This window comes from Terrapene carolina, unplaced genomic scaffold (assembly GCF_002925995.2).
Source record: "Terrapene carolina triunguis isolate 2854851 unplaced genomic scaffold, T_m_triunguis-2.0 Scaffold192, whole genome shotgun sequence".
Classification (NCBI taxonomy): domain Eukaryota; kingdom Metazoa; phylum Chordata; order Testudines; family Emydidae; genus Terrapene; species Terrapene triunguis.
Genome location: NW_020664543.1, coordinates 15,408,966 through 15,429,316, shown reverse-complemented (window position 1 = coordinate 15,429,316; position 20,351 = coordinate 15,408,966). Strand labels below are relative to the sequence as shown.

General features: G+C 49.3%; 1 protein-coding gene across 1 annotated transcript; it reads left to right on the top strand.

Moving 5' to 3' along the window:
* Positions 1-1,652: 1,652 nt before the first annotated feature.
* TRIM47 (tripartite motif containing 47) lies at positions 1,653-14,231 on the top strand. The gene is made up of 6 exons (XM_024214156.3): positions 1,653-2,348; positions 5,674-5,769; positions 6,801-7,031; positions 8,654-8,849; positions 9,810-9,884; positions 12,277-14,231. The coding sequence occupies exons 1-6, from the start codon at positions 1,656-1,658 to the stop codon at positions 12,900-12,902; spliced, it is 1,917 nt and encodes a 638-aa protein (XP_024069924.2). The 5' UTR covers positions 1,653-1,655; the 3' UTR covers positions 12,903-14,231.
* Positions 14,232-20,351: the final 6,120 nt, after the last annotated feature.

Genomic DNA, 20,351 nt, shown 5'->3' with positions numbered 1-20,351 from the left:
GGCTGAGGAGGTGGTTACTCTGGTATTGCAAACTCTTAACCACTTTCTCCAAACCACCCATGTTCCGGGATGGTTCCAAGAAGAGATTCCAGTCTGGCCCCTTTCTAGCATGCCGGGCTGTTCTCGCGCCAGGCCTCAGAACATTCAGAGCACAGTGTGGGGGGGGGGATGAGAGGGGAGTGGACTTTTTCCTCTGCTCTGCGGACAGTCAATTCCCATGGTTGGGTTCTACTTGTTCCCCTCTGGAATAAAGCTCTGTTTTCTTATGCTGTGTGCGTTTGCCTGGGAGCTCAGGTCTGGTGAAAGGAGCTGGATTGACAGGAGGCAGACTGGAGGAGGAAGTTCTAGCTAGCCACAAAACAGACCCAGTGTGGGCAGCAGTAGGCGAGCTTCCCATACTCCTGGCCTGGCCATGTGCCTCCCCAGGAGTCCCGTCCCATCCCTTGTGTGTGTCCTTGTCTTGTCTGATTCAGTCCCCTAGGGAGATGAATGTGTTTCTTCATTTCAGCCAACGTGGTTTGGAAATGTAAGAGTTTTTTTTTTTTTTTAAAAAAGGAAACTTATACCCCACAAACCAACTACCCTCTCCAGCAGCCCCTGCACTGGGCCGCATGGGGCTGTTCCTTTAACTGGCCAGGACTTTGCTCTTCCCCATCACTCAAACTAGTCTGTGCTGAAGGGTGAAGCTGTGCCTTGCTGGGTGGCAGGGGAGTGTCGTGTAGTGCCGGTGCTGTTCTCCTGCTTTGACAGGCCACAGAGCGGTTGGAAGCAATGGCCGACCATGCCCAGCGGTCCTTAGCTGTGAGCCTGCCTGCCGCTCAGCCCAGTCTGCCAAGCTTTGCTCTGTGCCTGCCCCTCATTCCCATCCTCCACAGCTCCCTTCCAGCCTGCACAGCTTCACCTCCCAGCCACGTGGTTGAAGTGACTACTAGGAGGCATTGTCTCGGTACCTTTTCCAGGATAAAGATTTGTTGCTCTCCTGCTACTAGAGGGTGTCTGGAACCACGGCCCTCGGTGATGCTCAACAGAGAGGTTCATGGAAGTATTGATGCACTAAATCTCCAGGGAGGTCCCCTGGCCCACATCCACTTTACACCAGGAGTGGATTTGGCCCAATGACTCTGTTGTCGCTGCTGGACTCCCACAGGTAATTTGCCTCTCCAGCTGCCCTGTTTGAAATGAGTTTGACCCTGATCCAGTTCCCCGCGGACAGGTATCCACAACCACATCCCAAAATACCACCACCGCAGCTGGCGTGACTTGATCCCTGCTTCAGGGGGTACCCCCATGTCACTGTCTCTGAGGGAATCTCCATTGCAAGGGGCACCCCCATGTCACGGTCTCTGGGGGATCCCCGCTGCAGGGGCCTGCCCCCCACGTCCGTTTCTCTTGGGGATTCTGTGCCCCCCGGAGTAGGGTGACCAGATGGCCTGATTTTATAGGGACCGTCCCGATTTTGGGGTCTTTTTCTTATATAGGCTCCCATTACCCCCCACCCCCTGTCCCGATTTTTCACACTTGCTGTCTGGTCACTCTACCCCAGAGCCGGCCCCAGGGCTACCGCTCTGACACCAGTTCCTGTTGGGCGGAGCTGGCAGCCCTGCTCCCGGCTGGCGAGTCCCTCGCACTCGCAGGGAGCAGCTCGCCCGAGCAGCATGGAGAACGGCTCGGCCGGCGGCAGCCTGCCCAGCCCACAGGACTCCCCTTTCGGCTGCCCCATCTGCCTGGACACTCTGAAGGACCCGGTCACCATCCCCTGCGGCCACAACTTCTGTCTGGGCTGCCTAGGGGCGCACAGACACCGCCCGGGGGCCGGGGCGGGCGGCGGGCAGGGCGCCCCCCGCTGCCCGCTGTGCCAGGAGCCCTTCCCGGCCGACCTCCAGCTCCGCAAGAACCACACGCTGTGCGAGCTGCTCCAGCTCCGCCAGCCGCCGCCCGGCGCCCGCAGCCCCATGGCCCCGCCGGCGCCCCCGGAGAAGGAGGCCCCCGGCCCGTCGGAGCCCGGCGGCGCCCCCCAGCGACAGGAGCCGGAGGAGGCGCAGGAGGGGGGGGTGCTGTGCGATGTCTGCCCCGAGGGCGAGCGGGCCACGGCGGCCCAGTCCTGCCTGGTGTGCCTGGCCTCCTTCTGCCCGCCCCACCTGCAGCCCCACCTGCGGAGCCCGGCCTTCCAGGGCCACCGCCTGGTGCCCCCGCTGCGCCGCATCGAGGACAGCCTATGCAAGCTGCACCTCCGGCCGCTGGAGAGCTTCTGCCGCACCGACCAGGCCTGCATCTGCCAGCTGTGCCAGGGCCAGGAGCACCGGAGCCACGAGGTGGTGGCGGTGGAGGTGGAGCGGGAGCACAAGGAGGTAAGGTGGGGGCACAGAAGGAGCTAGGGGAGGATCTTTCTACTTCTCTGAACAGCCCTCGCCACGCTGGGTGCCCAGACCCTTGTGGGGTTTGCTCCCCAGGGCCAGGACAGCAGGGAGTGTTGCATTGAGGGGCATCAGGGCTAGGATAGCAGGGGGCTGTGGGTCAGGATTGAGGGGCATCGGTAGGGCTGGGTGGGGGGAGCCTAGGCCTGGGTCAGGATTGAGGAGCATTGGCAGAGCTGGGGGGAAGCGCAGGGGTGGGATTGCAGGGGGCTGTGGGTCTGGATTGAAGAGCATCAGCAGATCCGTTTAGTTGATACCAGCATTGAGGGGCGGGGTCAGGAATGAAGGACATCACAGAGCTTTTTTGGAGAGGCATCCCAGGACTGGAATATCAGTGATGCTGCAGGGCAGGATTAAAGGGCACTGGTAGATCTGTATGCAGGGAGCTCAGGACTGAAATATAAATTGAGTGATGGGCTAAAGCTTGGGTTGGGGAGGGGGTTGTCTGTTTTCCAAGCTGGGAACACAGTTTGGCCCCTTGCACACATGTAGGACCAAAGTCTCCAACCCTATTAAATCACAGTGCTATGGCATAGTCAGTTTCATAGTATAGTGCTTAACAGTCAAGGTAGGATTTTGCCAGTGGAGGGAGAAGGAAGGGAAAAAAGGTGTCAAGATCCCAGAACACTTTGTGCTTGTTAACTTGAAAATGGTGCTCTGTTCTCTGCAATTCCCTGGAGCTGCAGCCAGGCGGGGGAAAAGCCGCATTGGAAAATCCACTGACAAGATGTTTTTAAGTAAAAATAACAGTTTAACCGGACTGCTACAAAGGGTTCCGTCTGGGCTGCCAGATTACACACATGCAAGAGATCTGGTAATGTAACTGATTATGTGTGGGTTTGGGGAGGAGGCAGAAACAAAAGTCTGGGCATATGCAGGTTCCTTTGGGACGTACTGGGCCAAATCCATCCCTGGCCTCACTCCATGGCCTTCACTTGAAGTAAAGCTGGGAGCAATTTGTCCACTTGTGTCTCTTTCCCACAGTATCTTAAATCAGGTCCTTTATTTCTTTTGGCTCCATTCCCAGATTCCATTCCTTGCTCCATTCGTCTTTTGTGTTCTGTCGGCAGGGATTTTTCCATCACTCCCGTTCCCAGATGGGCCTGACTCATCTACCAAATTCTCACCCACAAGGTTTCCTTGAGCTGTCAGTTTCATTCTGGCTCATCTGCAGTAGTTGGGAGAAGTTCCCAAAGCGAGAGAGGAGGCGTTGCCAGGCGTTGCCATGACCTGGCTAATGGCCACTGCCCTCTACTGGTTAGAATCAGAGTTGCTGAAGTGTCTGTGTTATGGCTCTTATACCGCTAACAATGGGGAGTCTCCTTCAGCTCAAGTGGCAAGGGGTCTGTGCTATTGCAGCAGATGGATCGGAGTCTGATTCCCGCTGGTGCTAGGAAGCTCTGAGTGGGCGTAGCTGGTAGAGGCAAACCTAGGTGATCACAGCCCTGATTTATAGTGGGGAGTACCGGGGTGGAATTAACACATGCTATTTCATCTGGTTCTTGAGGCCACCCTCCTGCTGCCGCAAAATCCTCTTGCCTTTATTATTGAGTGCCATCGGTGTGATCTGCACGGTGGAGAACACACAGGAAGGCAGGATCTCCAAGGAGCTGCCAGCCTTAGGCAAACAGTACACTGCCCACCGGATCTAGCATGTTTAAGGCAGATCATATTGGAGGCACAATCTACTGGACAGTGTTGGCTCATTAATATTAATGTAACTACTCACAGTGGATTGGCTTGAGGGATGGGAAAGGGGGCATGGTAATGCTAAGGGTCATGCTTCACCACCCCCCAGGCATCAGGAAGGTTAGTCCAAGATGGTATCTGGCAATGGAGGAGGGTGGGGTCAGCTTCTGGGGGAAGAGGTATCAGGCAGCTGCATTGGGATCTGAAGTTGCCGTAAACAGCCTGAACCGTGTCAATGTCAATTTCGTTGACCCTCCCCGCTCCCTCCCATGGGGTTCTGCAGCTTCCCGGGTAAGATCTCTCCCATGCTCTGGTCTCCTTATGCTCTCAGCCACTGGCGTGTGCCATGCTGTTGGTATGGTTTGGTGTGTGGCTGGCTTTTTCCCTTCATCAGGCGACAGCACAGTGTGCCTTGCTCTCAATGCGCCTCTCCCAGGCCGATGTCTATCCAAACACCATGAACGTTGCTCATGTGCATCTGTGGCTGCAGCCACGTACTGTGCCCCTCGCAACCTTCACGAAGGGGAGAGCCTTCTTCCCAGAACTCAAACCTCAGACACCCAGGAAATGTGGCGTCAAGGTCCCGCCCCCTCAATGCCAATGAGCATGATGTCCCATCCCTGCCTCCGCCAATAGGTGTGGCCCTCCCCTCCATGCCCCATGTTGCCGGAGCTATTAAGCCAATGAGCACAGAAGTAGAGTGGAACACCCTGCGTGGTGAGTTACCCACCCTGCAAAGTGCTGAAGATGCACACACTGTTCTGAGCGGTGGGTAATAGGGGGCATGAAGGTGTGACTGGCGTAACAGGTGTCCATTGGGTCCGTGAAATGCCCCATCCAGTTGGGCGAGCCGTGTGATCTGCCCTGCTTCGACTGGCTCATTGTAGGGTCGTTTCCACACGTAGTGCTCAGCAGAGTGGCGCGGTGGAAGCTTGCAGTGTTGGACATGAAAGCCAATAGGGTTGGCACAAGTTTGAATCCTGCTCGCAGCGAGCGGCTCATTTAAACAGGTTGGACAAACACCTGTCACGGCTGGTCCTACCTCAGTGCACAATGCTGACCTCTCAAAGTCCCTTCTAGCCCCACAGTTCTGGGATTTTGTCAGTCTAGAAAAGAACCCCAAATCTCTCTCGTGTCTCCCTGGCCGCTCGAACCTCAAGGGAAGGCAGAGTCCATTGATGTCTGTGTCTCCGCTGCAATTTGAGGACTAAGGAAGGACTAAGCATTTGCAAACTGACTGCCTGCTTGATTTTGGGGGCCCATAATTCTGGAATCCCCTGTTTGATTTGCCTGAAATTTGGTAGAAAAATTCTGCCTTGGCCTCAGAGGCATCCTCCCGATTTTCAGCTCAGGTGGTTTTTATTTACAGAATTTAGAGGGGTGGATGTGAAAAATAAGGGTTATCATGAAAAAGGGTTTGTAACATTAGCTATGGAGCGAGTGCTGTGGCTCCCTGCAGGTGATGTGTATAAGACGCACCCATTTGGAAGGCTCAGGTTCTGAATGCAGCCCGGGTATGGCAGCTAACGCACCTTTCAGCAGGGCTGTTTTCATCCTTTTTGTTTTCAAGGCCCAGCGACCCAAAATCCTGAGCTGTGTGGAGAACCAGCTGGTCGAGCTGGGAGTCACCGTCGCGCAGACCAGAAAGACCGTGGAGCTCATCAAAGTAAGATGACCTTGTCCTCACCTTGCCCAGGGCTTGAGCTGAGCTTGGAGCATTTCCTGCCCCCTTCCACCTTCCCTCTGAACTGCGTCCTCTAACAAATGCCCCGGCGAGCCCCCCTAGAACCGAGAGCAACTTCGGAGAGACTTCTACTAGAGGCAGCTCTTCCCAGTTCGGGAGTGCTCAGGTGCTTTGGGAAAGCATGGCGGCCGCCTGACCCGATACATGGCCCCCAATCTGGAATGTTGTCAGGATAGGAAATACTGCCCCTGGAACTGAGGTTGCTCCCCTGGAGGAACTCATCTGGGGAGGTATTTCCTTTAGCCCTGTCAGTCCCCGTGGCAGCCACATCCCTAAGCTTTCAGCAGGCTGATTATACTCCAGGGTTGCGTGTCTGTCACCCATTCGCCTCTACGGTTCACCTAGCTTTCTGCTCCCATTTGGGGAGGTGTCCTGCCTGCTCCACGTTTCAGACCGTGGATTTGGCATTAACTGCATCTCTGCATGGGACAGCAAAGCGCAGCCTGAGGGAAGGTGCTGAACTGCCATTTCCTGTGGAGAGAGGTGATCAAAGTGAAACAAGTTGGACAAGTGCAGCCATGCTCCATGGAAATGCAAAGGGGCACAGTGGGGTCTGTTGGGTTCTACACCTGCCTCTGCTACTGCCTCCCTGTCTGACCTTGGTTCACGTCACCTCTCTGTGCCTCCGTTTCTCCCTGTATAAAATGGGGGCAGTAACACCCGCTGACCTCAGAGGGGTGGGGTGTGGCATAGGTCTTGTCTACACTGCTTGGAGTGCATTTTTTGGCACCACTTCAGCTGCACCGTGCAGACCCTTCATGGAAGCACGGTGCCCTAGTACAAGTGGTGGTTTGCTCCGGTGCAGCTACATTAGTGCCGAAAACCCCAGTACAGGCAAGATCTTAATGAACTGCTGCTGTTTGTAAAGAGCTCTGAGATCCTTCCATGAACTGAGCTATAGAAAGGGGAAAGCTAATTACTAACAATGCAGATGCCCATCTTTGTGTGCGTAGAGCGCCGCCCTGAAGGAGAAGGAAAAAGTCAGCAGGCTCTTTGATGAAGCATCCAGAGCTCTGGTGACCTTCCAGAAAGAGGTGACTGGCTTCATCGAGGATGGCGAGCGATCCATGCTGCTTGAGGCTGAAGCAGATCTCCGGCAGAAGGAGGAGAAGCGTGCCACGCTGGCTCAGTGCAGGCAGAACCTGGAGAGGGTTCCGAGCACGGATACCATTTACTTCCTACAGGTGCGCAGGGACTGGCGCCAGGAGCGGAGCAAGCACTGGGGCAGGGTTAAAAATCACAAATGACCGGAGGTACTGATCTCCGCTAGCGCTTCCTGTGGACCTGGGGAGCTGGAACCAGGGCCGGCTCCAGGCACCAGCGCAGCAAGCAGGTGCTTGGGGCAGCCAACAGAAAGGGGTCGCACGTACGGCTCTTCGGTGGCAATTCGGCGACGGGTCCCTCAGTCCCTCTTGGAGAGAAGGACTTGCCACCGAATTGCCGCCGAAGAATGAAGCGGCGGCGGTAGAGCTGCCGCCGAAGTGCTGCCGATCGCAGCTTTTTTTTTTTGCCCCCCCTGCCACTTGAGGTGGCAAAAACGCTGGAGCCGGCCCTGGCTGGAACATGACACTTCCAAGCCCCTCTCCCTCCAAACTGCAGTGCAGCTCTTGGCTAATCCATTATTCAACCAGGATCTGACCCAAAGCCCACTGAAAGCAACGGGTGTTTTTCCATTGCCTTCAGTGGGCTTTGGGTCAGGCTGCTAGTGAGCAACTTGCCCACACTCATGTTGCAAATGGAAGACAGACGGACACGGAGCAGATGGAGCAGAGGTTCACTGTCAGCAACGGGAGCTGGGAGCGCCTGGGTCCTGGGAGCAGCGAGACGCTGGGAGTGCATGTTGACCTGCACCAAGTACATAGCTAGATACTTACCAAATTATTGTTAACATTGAACCTTCGTTCTAACTGAGGGCATGACTCTGTGAAGAACAAGGGCCCAGGAGCTGGCAAAGGTTAGAATATGCCAGCGATCCCTACTGGTATGTGACAGCGCATGTGTAACCCACGCACCTCCTGGGTGTGGTGCTCTGTCCCATGTAGTGGCGTCGAGACCACTTAGAGATTAATGAGTCTGCTCTACAGCCTTAGCTAACAGCCACGTGGCTTTTAGCTCATGCAGTAGAGGCTCATGCACTGAGCTCCAGAGGTCCCAGGTTCGATTGTGCCTGCTGACAATCAGGATCTGTTGGTGTTACACATGCATAATAGCAGGTTCAGATCTGCAATGCAGCAGTGTGGGGACAAAGCCTGTAGACTTGTGCCTCCTAAGGGCACGTTAATCAGGTAGCAGGTGAATGGAAATAGGAGGTGAAGAGGGGGAGTTGTTAGGGAAAAAAACAATGCAAATGACGCCCTCGGCTCAGGCCCGTAATTAAAGGTCACTACAGTGAGTTTGATACTGGGTTTTTGGGTTGTATGTGAACTAACTCGCCTCTTGCCACTCACTGGAAAGTTAAAGGGAGGAAAAATAATGGGCAGCTATTGTGGGCATGCACAAAGCAGCCCCTGGCATGGAGGCAATCTCTGCAGAGCGAGCGATCCTCAAGCACCTCAGCTGTGGAGCTGGGGCAATGGTCCTTGGTGGGAGGAGATACTGTTGTATGTGATATTCTTGAGTTAGATTTGAAACTGACTAAGGAACACATGGCCAGAGAAGTCGTTCCCTCCCTGTTGCATGTCTGTCTCCATGCTGGGTCCTGGGAACAATCACTGCACTAGTGTTTTGGGAAAGGGTGTGGTGGTGGAACAAGACGCAGCCCAAGATTCTTGCAGGCTCTTGATCCCTGTATCCTGTATTGGCTCAGGAGTTCCAGGCCTTAAAAATAGCAGCTGAGGAAAAGAGTTCCCTGTGTCCAAGCTTCCAGAAGGAACTGAGCTTCACCAAGTCCAGCCAGGCTGTGTGTGCCGTGAAGGAGCTGCTGGTGACTGCATGCAAGAACCAGTGGGACCAATTGCTGGGGAAGGGGTATGAAGAGTCTGGTTTCCATGGGATGCAAGAAGGTGTGTATTTAGCCACCGTGGGCTAGCCCCTTGGTGTGTGGGCCGAGGTTTATATTGCTCCCCAGTGTGCACAAGGAGCACCGAGGCTCTTGAGAGCCCCTGTTTAACTTTTATAACTAGCAAATGAATGTGAGAAGCCAGCACCCCCAGGGCAGAGCCGTGAAGCGCTCCCTACCCGTCCCGACAGCCTTGGAAACTGTGTAATTGCATAATCAGCCTCTCAGGCAGCCTCTGCCGTCTGGGCTCCCGTCTCGCTCTGGGGGGGTTTTATGAAGTTTCCACAACGACTAGAAAGTCAGAAGGCAACAAACAGGCTTGGAGCTAGGTGTGGCCGGGCGGTTTGGGGAACTCCCCCCAAGAGGCTTCCCATGAAAGGAAGACTTGTCTCCTCTGAACACAGACCTACCACTTCATTCCCGGACTCTCTGTCCTGCAGGGGGAGGGGGAAGCTGAAGCTGCTGGTTGAGTTTCAGACAGACTCGGGCAGCTTCATTTTAGCTTTTAATGACTGGTTCAACTCCCCGTTGTTTGTAATTCTCCTGGAGACCCTTCAAAATCATTCCCTTCCCAGCCACGCCCGTCTCCTCCTGCGGAACACATGTGGCCATTGCCTGCCATTAAGCCCAGTCCAACAGGGATCTGCCTTGTATTGTGTATACTGTGTACTGGCCTCAGCCTAGGAACATGGGGTTGGGTTGTTAGTGCCCCCTGTTGGCTGGCTGGCAGTGCAGCAGCAGGACCATCTGTCGTAGGACCCTGCATGAATGTTGTAGAGTCCCAGGGACGTTCCTTTTTTGCTCTTGGTTTTATATTTTTAAATGCAGGAGCAGCATGATGTACCCTGAGGCCCAGGGCTTTGCACCTCCCTCTGAGATTCACACAGCATCCGTTCACGGGGGCTTTGTTGCCTTTGCTGTTTATGTAGCTCGATGGTGATGCCTTTTATTCCTCTCCTTGCAGCAGTCACTGAGCCCCAACCTTCGGACAAATCAAACAATCCAGCCTGCTTGGAGACAAGAGACTATTTCCTGAAATGTAAGACCCTGACCTTTGTTTTGGCTTCTGTTGCTAAGGCCAGTTGCTGCATTTCCCCTTTCTGCTCAAAACACTGATGACATGTAAACTTTCTGTACTGGCAGCTGCATTTGTATGTCTGCTCCCTGGCAGGGTCCGGTGCATGTTGTTGGGATAAATACCATACAGCTAATAAAGGGAGTCCATTTGCCTTCCAGCTAAAGTCTTAAAAACTCAGCCTATGTGTAGTTCTGCCAAACCAGTCCTGGGGGACCTAGCCAAGACGCTGTTGCACGTAAAACGCTTTCCACGTAATTCAGTCACAGATTAATTTGATCCTCTGTTTAATTAGCTCGGAACCTCTGGAGTCAAATAACTTGTAATCAAAATAACACTAATTCCACGCTCTGTTTTGAACCAGTTTGATGGCTTCAGGCAGGTGGCTAATTCGGTTGCTGAAGTTGTTAAAGCCGGACAAAATTCTGACTCAAAAAAGCCCAAGGAAGAGCCAGGCTAACTGAAGAGGTTACAATGAAAAGTTGCCTGATTCAGACACTGTGATTGATATTCAAAGCACTGTGCGGGGCTTGGCAAGCTGCCACACAAAGACCAGCTGTAGAACCAAAAGAGACTCGATCTGACCGACTGTGCTCCACCATGCGCTGCTGGAGCACAAGCTCGCAGAGAGGGGAGAGAGATTGAGCTTGCATCCTTCCCAGTGAGCCATCTCTCACCTGTACACTACCCATGGGTCTCTGCTTTCTTCCCCCGGCTTTATTTTCTGCTCCTCTCCTGTTCACACAGACATGCGTTTACTCACAAATCCAAGGACGATTTTCTAGTGCCTGTCAACAGTCTTCTTGGAGACAGGTTTCAGAGCGGTAGCCGTGTTAGTCTGTATCAGCAAAAAGAATGAGAAGTACTTGTGGCACCTTAGAGACTAACACATTTATTTGGGTATAAACTTTCGTTGGTTTTAGCCCACGAAAGCTTATGCCCAAATAGATGTGTTAGTCTCTAAAGTGCCACAGGTACTCCTCAGTCTTCTTGGAGGAGCTGCTGCTGGTCACGCTCCCCAACGGAAGTTGGGCCTGTGCAGATATGGATCCAATCCATGAACGCCTCATTCAGCTGGAAATTCAAGGACCTTCTGTTCCCCCTGACTCCTCTGCATCTGACTTGCAAGCTGGATCCCCTGGGCTTTGTGGATCTACACTGTGCCTTATTCCTGTGCGTGGGAGGGTGGCCAGTACTCTATCCCAACTGAACTCCTGTTTTGTAAATACCCATCAACAAGGCCCCAGGCCATAACCCTCCTTCTGACCAGACAGAAATTCCTTGGGATTAGATAGTATCCTTCCGGGGCCAATTACTACAGTATTCAGTGGTAGGAGGCCCATTGCCTCCATGCCCCTCCAGCCCCCTGCTGCCCTAGAGAACAATACCAGCCATAAAAATCTGTTGCTTCTTTCAGAGTCAGTATCCATGGTGGGTACCTGCTCAGCTTCTCAGTGCAAGGGCATGTGGTCAATTTATTTGGGGGTAGGGCTGAGTCTGTGCAATTCTCTGCAGCATTAAGAAACTCTTAATGGATAAATCTGCTGCGGGGTAAATTCAGAATACGCCTCTTAACCTCTCTGCTAGACAGAAAGAGCCAGTCTTTCATGTTGTTTCTGGCCCCGCTAATAATCTGCTGCCTTAGTCTGTGGCTAATCACCCTAACACGCACCATCAGATCAGACACTGTGTTAGCTGCAATCAGCAGGAATGCTTTTGCTTTCTGTATGCAGGGTTGAATTCCTAGAGGGGTGGGGGTGGCAGGAAGTTCTCGGGGGCAGGGCTGTCTGCTCTGGAATTCTCCTGATGATCAGACAAAGGCCAGATCCATCCAGCAGCCAGTAGGACACAGTACTAAGGGCATGTCTCCGCTGCAAGTGAAGCTGTGATTGTAGCATGCGCGTGCATACCCGCACTAGCTTTACTCCAGCTCGTACGGCGGCATGGCTAGCAACCAGGCTCCCCAGCAGGCTCCTGCATTAGTAGCTAGCCTGTGTTGAAGCCTGGGCCATCACATCTACGCTACTACAGTTACCTGTGCTAGCTAGAGTAAAGCTAGTGCGGGTATCCCCCCCCCGCATGCTACAGTCATACCTTTGCTTGTAGCGTAGACATACCCCAAGGCGCATCTCTTTAGCTTTGCTGATTTCGATCAATAGCTGGGTGGGCGTTCGTTGCCATTGGGCCAGGGGTGGGAAAGGCCTCTGCCCAGATATTGGAGAGCGATAGTACAGAAACAGACCTGGTAACGTTAGCCACTGAAACTCACCACTTGGGGCTAAAGGGGAAAGGGATGCTCTGTGCTAAATTCGATTCTGATTCTCTCTTTTGTGTTTGCTTGTCCCCTCCTGCACAGTTGCCTTCATCATCGATTTGGACAGCGATACCGCGGACAAGTTCCTCCAGCTGTTCGGAACCAAAGGGGCCAAACGAGTATTGAACCCCATCGGCTACCCCGAGAGCCCAACCAGGTTCATCAACTGCGAGCAGGTGCTGGGCGAGAACCTGATGAACCGAGGCAACTACTACTGGGAGGTGGAAATCATCGACGGCTGGGTGAGCATCGGCGTCATCGCCGAGGACTTCAACCCGCGGGAGTCCTACGACAGAGGCCGCCTGGGGAGGAACGAGAAATCCTGCTGCCTGCAGTGGAATGGACAGAACTACGTGGCCTGGTTTGGTGGCTTCGAATCCGTTATCCAGCAGCCCTTCTTTCACACGATCGGGGTGTACCTGGAGTATTCAGAAAAGGCACTGACCTTCTACGGGGTCAGGGACACCAAGATGACGTGTCTCCAACAGCTCAAGGTTGCCCGCTTCAAAAAAGGCCACTTTGACCCCTTCCAGAATAAGATCAACCACCAGTTCCCATCGCTGTTTGCTTATAACCTCAAACCAGCTTTTTTCCTTGAAAGCGTAGATGCCCATATGCAGATTGGGCCGTTGAAGAAAGATTGTGTTTCAGTGTTAAAGCGGAGGTAACTTGCAGAGAAGACCCAGGAGTCTCTCTTGTAATTGTTTACCAGCACCGTGGCTTATATAGTCTTCTCTCTGGAATAGCCCTGCCAACCCACTCTAGCCCTGTGCTGTTTGTAACCCAGGGGTTAACAAACAGAAGTCGCCTCTTAGCGGATAAAGCCCTGGACTGGGACTCAGGAGACCTGGGTTCTGTTTCTGGCTCTGCCATTGGGTGACCGTGGGTAAGTCACGTCACCGCTCTGTGCCTCAGTTTTCCCATCTGTAAAATGGGAGTAATTATACTAACCTGCTTTGTAAAGTGCTTTGAGATCTACTGAGGAAAAGCAATAGATAAGAGCTAGCTATTATTATTATCTTTAAAAAACGGGCATTTTATGATGGCCTATCCCTGCCAGCCCTCCATTCCTAACCAAGGGGATATAATCTTAGTGACCGCTCCGACCATATGATCCCACAGTTACTCTGCTCTGTGCCTTATTCCACACTGTAAATGCGGGATGGTCGTTTAATACGTGTTAGCCCCCCGACACCTTCAAAATCTGCTTTCTGGGCGAACGCCTCCTAGACAATGCTTTAAAAAGAGCAGGTACAGCATGGGCTGTACAAATACAATGCTCTACACAGCAGCAGTACACTGAACCACCAGCGTGCCTCAACCTTATTCTGGAGGGACCATATCTAAGAGTGAGAGCGCCCCCCCAAGACATACGGATGCTGTGCATAAAGACACCTCATGTCCCAAAGCAGGGAGGTGATAGACCAGCACCAATGAGATCACACCTAGAATGCTCAACTGAGTCCAACACACCTCCACACCAGAAAGAGGGAGACAGGAATTCAGGGAAAACCAGCAAGAATGACTACGGGTGTGGGAGGGATGGGTTGATTGAGGAAAGATTAAAAGAAGTCCTGGATTGGCTGCAGGATGACGATGGGACATGACGCCGATGCACAAGGATGTAACCGCATTTTAGTAAGAATTGTTAGGGGTGGTAAGTAGGGCTATAACTAGGAGGAATGGGATGAAATTAAGGAGAATGAAAGTTGAATATCAGGGAAACTTCTTAATGGCGAGATCTATTCTTTTGTGGAATAGTCTCCCAAGGGAAATGGTGGAAGACCCCTGTGATGGGTTGGATCACAGAAACCCCCTGGGGCTGCCAACTGATGTGCCAAGACTACTACTACCCCTGCTGGGACTCCAGCACCCTGTCTTGTTGAGCCAGACGCGCTAGGCTGCTCCAACACAGGCCCAGGGTCCGAACCACGTGCCCCAAAGCTGCAGATTTAACTGAAAGCAGCTTAAGAAGTGTTCCTGTCTTTAACACTCAGATGCCCAACTCCCAGTGGGGTCCAAACCCCAAATAAATCCGTTTTACCCTGTATAAAGCTTTTACAGGGTAAACTCCTAAATTGTTCATCCTTTATAACACTGATAGAGAGATATGCCCAGCTGTTTGCCCCCCCCCCCCCCAGGTATTAATACATACTCTGGGTTAAATAATGAGTAAAAAGTGATTTTATTAAATACAGAAAGTAGGATTTAAATGGTTCCAAGTAGTAACAGACAGAACAAAGTGAATTGCCAAACAAAATAAAATAAAACCCGCAAGTCTATGCCTAATACAGTTAGAAAACTGAATACAGATAAAATCTCACCCTCAGAGATGCTTCAATAAGTTTCTTTCACAGACTGGACGCCTTCCTAGTCTGGGCACAATCCTTTCCCCGGTACAGCCCTTGTTCTAGCTCAGGTGGTAGCTAGGGGATTTCTCATGATGGCCGCCCCCTTATTCTGTTCCACCCACTTATATATCTTTTGCATAAGGTGGGAATCCTTTGTCCCTCTGGGTTCCCAGCCCTCCTTCTCAATGGAAAAACACCAGGTTAAAGATGGATTTCAGTTCAGGTGACATGATCACATGTCACTGTAAGACCCCAAGCCTTCATTCCTCCCAGCCTGACTCACAGGAAGGCCTGCCTGCAAACAGAGCCATCCACAGTCAATTGTCCTGGTTGATGGGAGCCATCAAGATTCCAAACCACCATTAATGGCCCACACTTTGCATAATTACAATAGGCCCTCAGAGTTATATTTAATATTTCTAGTTTCAGATACAAGAATGATACATTCATACAAATAGGATGAACACACTCAGTAGATTATAAGCTTTGTAATGATACCTTACAAGAGATATTTTGCATGAAGCATATTCCAGTTACATTATATTCACTCTCATTAGCATATTTTCATAAAATCATATAGGGTGCAACGTGTCAACCCCATCAGCTGAATTATTTAAAAATGGTTTGGATAAAGGACTCAAAAATATACTGTGCAGAACAATCTCGCATTAGCCAGGAGATGTAGTAGATGAACGAATGCCGTAGAACTTTTCCGTCTCTAGCTTCTTTGAGAGGCTCATTCAGTTCTTGGCTTCTTCGGTGAGACTGCTAACTAGCCCAGCCCTCGTTGTCATGTCACCTGTCCACTAAAACTGGTCTGGGACCACCAAGTTCATTTTCACATAGTCCACCAAATAACCATCCAGATGGTAGCAGCTTTCAATATGGGATGGATTTGAACTGGCGACACAGAGATGAAATGTCCCAAATCCCATTGCCAATCCCCTGAACAAAGTGACGGTACATGTAAAGGGAAACGAATGACCTTTATGATCATGTAAACCATTTATATATGCATCATGAGCATCATCTTCTGCAGATACTTTGAATGTTGGTCTGTTGCATTTGGGAAAGCAAAATATTCCTGTGGGCATTATGAGGCCAGTGCTGAACCCTTTACTTAGGCTAAATTCCAATTGACTTCCACTGAAGCAGCTCTGGGCCCTCAATCTGCTTCCCAGTACTATAAAATATCCCAGCCAGTGGGATGAAATAGCTGCTAGTGAGAGACTCCAGCACCATTCACTGGCTGGAGATCCTGAAATAGCAATAGCGGTATTTATTAAAATTCACTTTTAATAGATAGTTTCTTATCTGGGAACTATTAATTTAGTTAATTAAGGCATCACTGCAGGTTTCCTTTTCTGTTATAATCACATCCCTACTTTCCTGGGAACTTTAGTAGCATTAAAATCCCAAACTCCTAAAAGACTCCAGTTAGTGCAGTTCCTTTTTAGTTATTAATATACCCCAGTGTAGTTTATAAAGGGTTTTAAATGATTAATAGATGTGCTAAGTTGTAACAGATGTAAACAGTATGTGTTATCGAAGATGGTTATAAGCACATCAGTAGAAGCTGTTCTAGATGGTTGTAAGCCCTGGTTATAAACAACCTATTGGATTCTGACAATCTGTAACCTTTCATTAACTATATATTAAAACATCTGTTAATTATGTATTAACCATTTATAAATGTATCCTTAATATAAAGGATGGTGGTGAATCCCTTCTAAAAAAAGGTGGAAAGGAAAAGAGAACTTTCAAGAGCACATTTCTCAAGCCACCTTCTCAAGTATGCCTTGGAGATATACAATAGCTGGAATGAATTACTGTCACATCTATGCACTGCAGTAGCTTCATCTCCTACCTGTCTCAGTCTTATATACTTTGCTATGAGTTAATTTTCTCTGATATTAGTTTATCACCTACCTCCTAGAGCTTGCATTATATAAAAAAAGAGACCTAGTGTACTGTATTTATGTAAAGAGAAAATAATTGGGTCAAATTCACCACTGATGTAACCCACTTCCAGTAGGGATGAATTTGGCTAAGATGGAGTTAAGGCTGTAAATACATAGAAATATATTCATGGAAAAAAACCGTAATAAAATGCTGTAATTAAAAAAGCAGTCCAAAGGCCAGGAAATTCACAGTTAAAATTACAGATACATCTCCCAACATGGAGGCCTGATGAAATGCACCCACTCGCCTTCTCAAAGGCTCCAGTCCTCTGAAGGCCAACAGCTTCAGGAGATCTGGGTTCTGTTCCCAACTCTACCAGAAGCATGCTGGATGACATTGGGCAAGTCACTTCCCAGGTCTGTGCTGCAGCTTCCCATTCTGTAAAATGGGCATAATGATCCTTACCTCCTTTGTAAAATACTTTTGAGATCTACTGATGAAAAGTGCTAGATATAGATAGATAGATAGATAGATAAGAGCTAGGAATTATTATTCTATGGTGATTTTTGAAATATTATGAGCTATTAAAAAAAAGATTAGCAAATTCTTCAAGAAGTGATGAAATCTTGACCCTGTTTAAGTCTATGGGTATTTTGCTATTGATTTCAATGGGGACAAGTGTTCACTTCTTATGTTTTTAACTCTTATTTCTGAAACACTCTGTCTTTTCTGTGTCTGACTTTGCATAAAATCTCTAATGTGGCGTGAGACAATATTTGTGCCGTTTCATGTGGATTGCTTTAGTTTTGGTGAAGCTAGAGGTGATTAGGATTGGAAATGGCTATATAAGCAAAAAGCTAGATTCAACCTTTACAACAGAGAAGCTATCCATAATGTAGTGAGAGGGAAAAATAAGATATTAATCTCTGTACTTCGGCTTAATATGTGCGGTAAGGGCTCTAGGACACTTGCTTAAGTCTTTATCGGCTAATATAGCTTTCTCTCATGGGCCAAATTCTGACTGTGTTACTCGAGCAAAGCTCCCATCAGCTTCAACGGGAGTTTTGCCTGAGTGTGGGCTGCAGGAGTGGGCCCCTGGTTCCATTTGTGTATCAAAGAAGATGACTTAATTCCTTATTAGAATGAATGTGTCTTTGGCAGAGGGTTCGTTATGTAAAGGTGGGCATTCCCCATTCTCCCAGTTGCCCATAGCAAAGGTGTATGTCACACACCCTGTCTGTGGTACTCATTCAGGAGATTAATTAATTAGGCTGATCCTAAACTTTTGTCTTTCCCCTGTGTATCTGCATTAACTTTTCCCCCATCCTGGGCTTCAGCAGTGAAGGCAGCGGCAGTACTCAGGAGGCAATGATGTCTAGCAGTTAGAGCAGGGAATTATGAGTTGGGAGAATTGGATTCTGTTCCTAGTTCTTCCACTGACTTGCTGTTTGACACTGGATGAATCACTTAACCATTCCAAGCCTCTTTTTCCCAGTCTGTGAAATGGGGATACTAATACCCGGCTTTAGAAAGGGCTTTGAGAACCACTGTTGAAAGGTGCTATAAAAAAGGGAAGCATTATTATATTATCCTCCCCATGGATGGAAGAAATGCTGAGATAAGACTTCAGAACCACTCCATAAGCAGCCACAAGGGTAGTGCAGAATTGCAGTGCATGGCAGGAAGCTATTGACATGGGCCCTTCTCAGCCCTGTGATAAGCAGTTGCAACTTCTGTTATAGCTGGTATACCTGCTTACCTCCATGCCTGAACTTGGCCTATTCTTGCCAGTCTCTGGCAGGTTGGAGAGGATGAGTTCCAAGGTCAACCATGAAACCAGTGCCCTGCCCTAACCCTAACCCTATCCACTAGGCCCCAGAAGTAATTGTATGTCCATGAAATGAAACAACAGGATTTTTACAGAGAACCTGCTATAAATGATCTTCCACATTTGCCTGCAATAACTTGTGAAAGTAGCTTTAATAAAAGGCAGCAGTTGAGCTGATTCATTTTATCACAGCTATACAATTTGCTTCATTTTAAGATGAATATCCCCTGCCTATTCTTTCAGTCCATTTAGAAGTAAGATAAACTCTCATGCTTCAGGGCACAAACCAAACTCTAACTATCAGGGATAGGAAGAAAGTTCTGTCAGCAGTTTGTTCAATAACTTCCCTCTTCGAGATTCCTCTGGTGCATCTGATAGTATTTGGAGACAGGGTACTGAATTAGATGGACCACTGGCCTGATCCAGGATTGAAATCCCTATGTTCCTAACATGCATGGGGTGTAAACTGGAATGATCAGGAAATTCACACTGAACCAACCCTGGATCTATCCTCTGCTTTTCCATAAGCAACAGGATAAATCCAATAAGCCGCTGTTTACACAGCATTGTGCAATTTCGAGTGTCTGTTTTTTCTTGAGCAATTTTCGCCTCACATAGTGATCATCTTTTTACTTAGGATTTTTTTAGGTATACAATTACTGTGTTAAAGTGTGTGAGGAAACTGTAACAATAATATAATGCTATTAAAGAATGTTAACTACCATTAAACAGTGTACAAACATCATACTGGATTGTCTTTCCTTACAAAACAAAACGACTGAATTATCTGGCCATCTTGTCATTGATTGTTCAGTGTTTTTTTAATGCTGGATAAGACAATGGAGATTTGTTTCCAAGCGATGATGGTTATCAGCAATCGTCTTGCAGCAATAGGGACTGACCACCATTTCATCCATAGTGCAAACAGGAGCTTTCTCAGCCTGCTCCACCAGTAATCTGAATTCTGATCCAGGCACCAACTAGGAATCAGAAATAGCTCTGTCTCCATTTTATCTCAGCCCTGCGCTGCTCTCTGGTAGATCCTGCCAACAACACCAAATATCACTGGTGGTTTTGCACTGTGATGTACAAACAGTTCTCACTTATGGGATTGTAAACTGGATGTGAGCCCAGAAAATATGAGTGTTTTTGCCACTACGAGCCAGCTAGGAAATTTCCTTAGAAAAACCATGGCGTGAACCACAGCAAAATACATTGGTTCAAAAATAACTTGTAACTCACGTCGTGCCAAAGCGTTTTACAAACCTAAACGCTCACCCGTGAAGTGCAGCTGCTCAGCAGGGCACAAGCAACACCGCAAATCATTTTAAGCAAGGAAGAGTTCTGTGTCCAAGTGAACCGTTTCTTGCCAGTTCAAGGGAGCTCCAAATCTGGTCAGAAGCAAATGTTAGCAGAAGATATTTATGTTTCCAATCACTCTTAAGAACTGTCCCCAAAAAAATGAGAATAAATCTTTGGATTATACCTACTACTATAGTATAGAAAAATATAGACCCAATGGGGTTTAATAGAAAAGAGAAAATCTGAACTGCCTTTTTAGCTCAGTTCTCTGTTGAGGCTAGTGATGGTTTAAAACGGGTCTGCAACCTTTCAGAAGTGGTGTGCCGAGTCTTCATTTATTCACTCTAATTTAAGGTTTTGCGTGCCAGTAATACATTTTAACCTTTTTAGAAGGTCTCTTTCTATAAATCTATAATATATAACTAAACTGTTGTTATATGTAAAGTAAATAAGGTTTTTAAAATGTTTAAGAATCTTCACTTAAAATTAAATTAAAATGCAGAGCCCCCCGGACCGGTGGCCAGGACCCGGGCAGTGTGAGTGCCACTGAAAATCAGCTCACGTGCCGCCTTCGGCACGCGTGCCATAGGTTGCCTACCCCTGGTTTAAAAGCTAACAATTTGCCTCTTGTTCCCAAATTAATCCTGTGGAGAATTTGTGGTATATAATATACCCAGCTCCAGGGCCGGCTCTAGCTTTTTTGCCGTCCCAGGAAAGAAAAAAAAAAAAAGGCG

Coding starts and splice junctions, on each gene's coding strand:
- TRIM47 (XM_024214156.3), top strand. CDS start 1,656: ATGGAGAACGGCTCGGCCGGCGGCAGCCTGCCCAGCCCACAGGACTCC. Junction 7,032..8,653: donor ATACCATTTACTTCCTACAG/GTGCGCAGGGAC, acceptor GTATTGGCTCAG/GAGTTCCAGGCCTTAAAAAT. Junction 9,885..12,276: donor AAGAGACTATTTCCTGAAAT/GTAAGACCCTGA, acceptor CCTCCTGCACAG/TTGCCTTCATCATCGATTTG.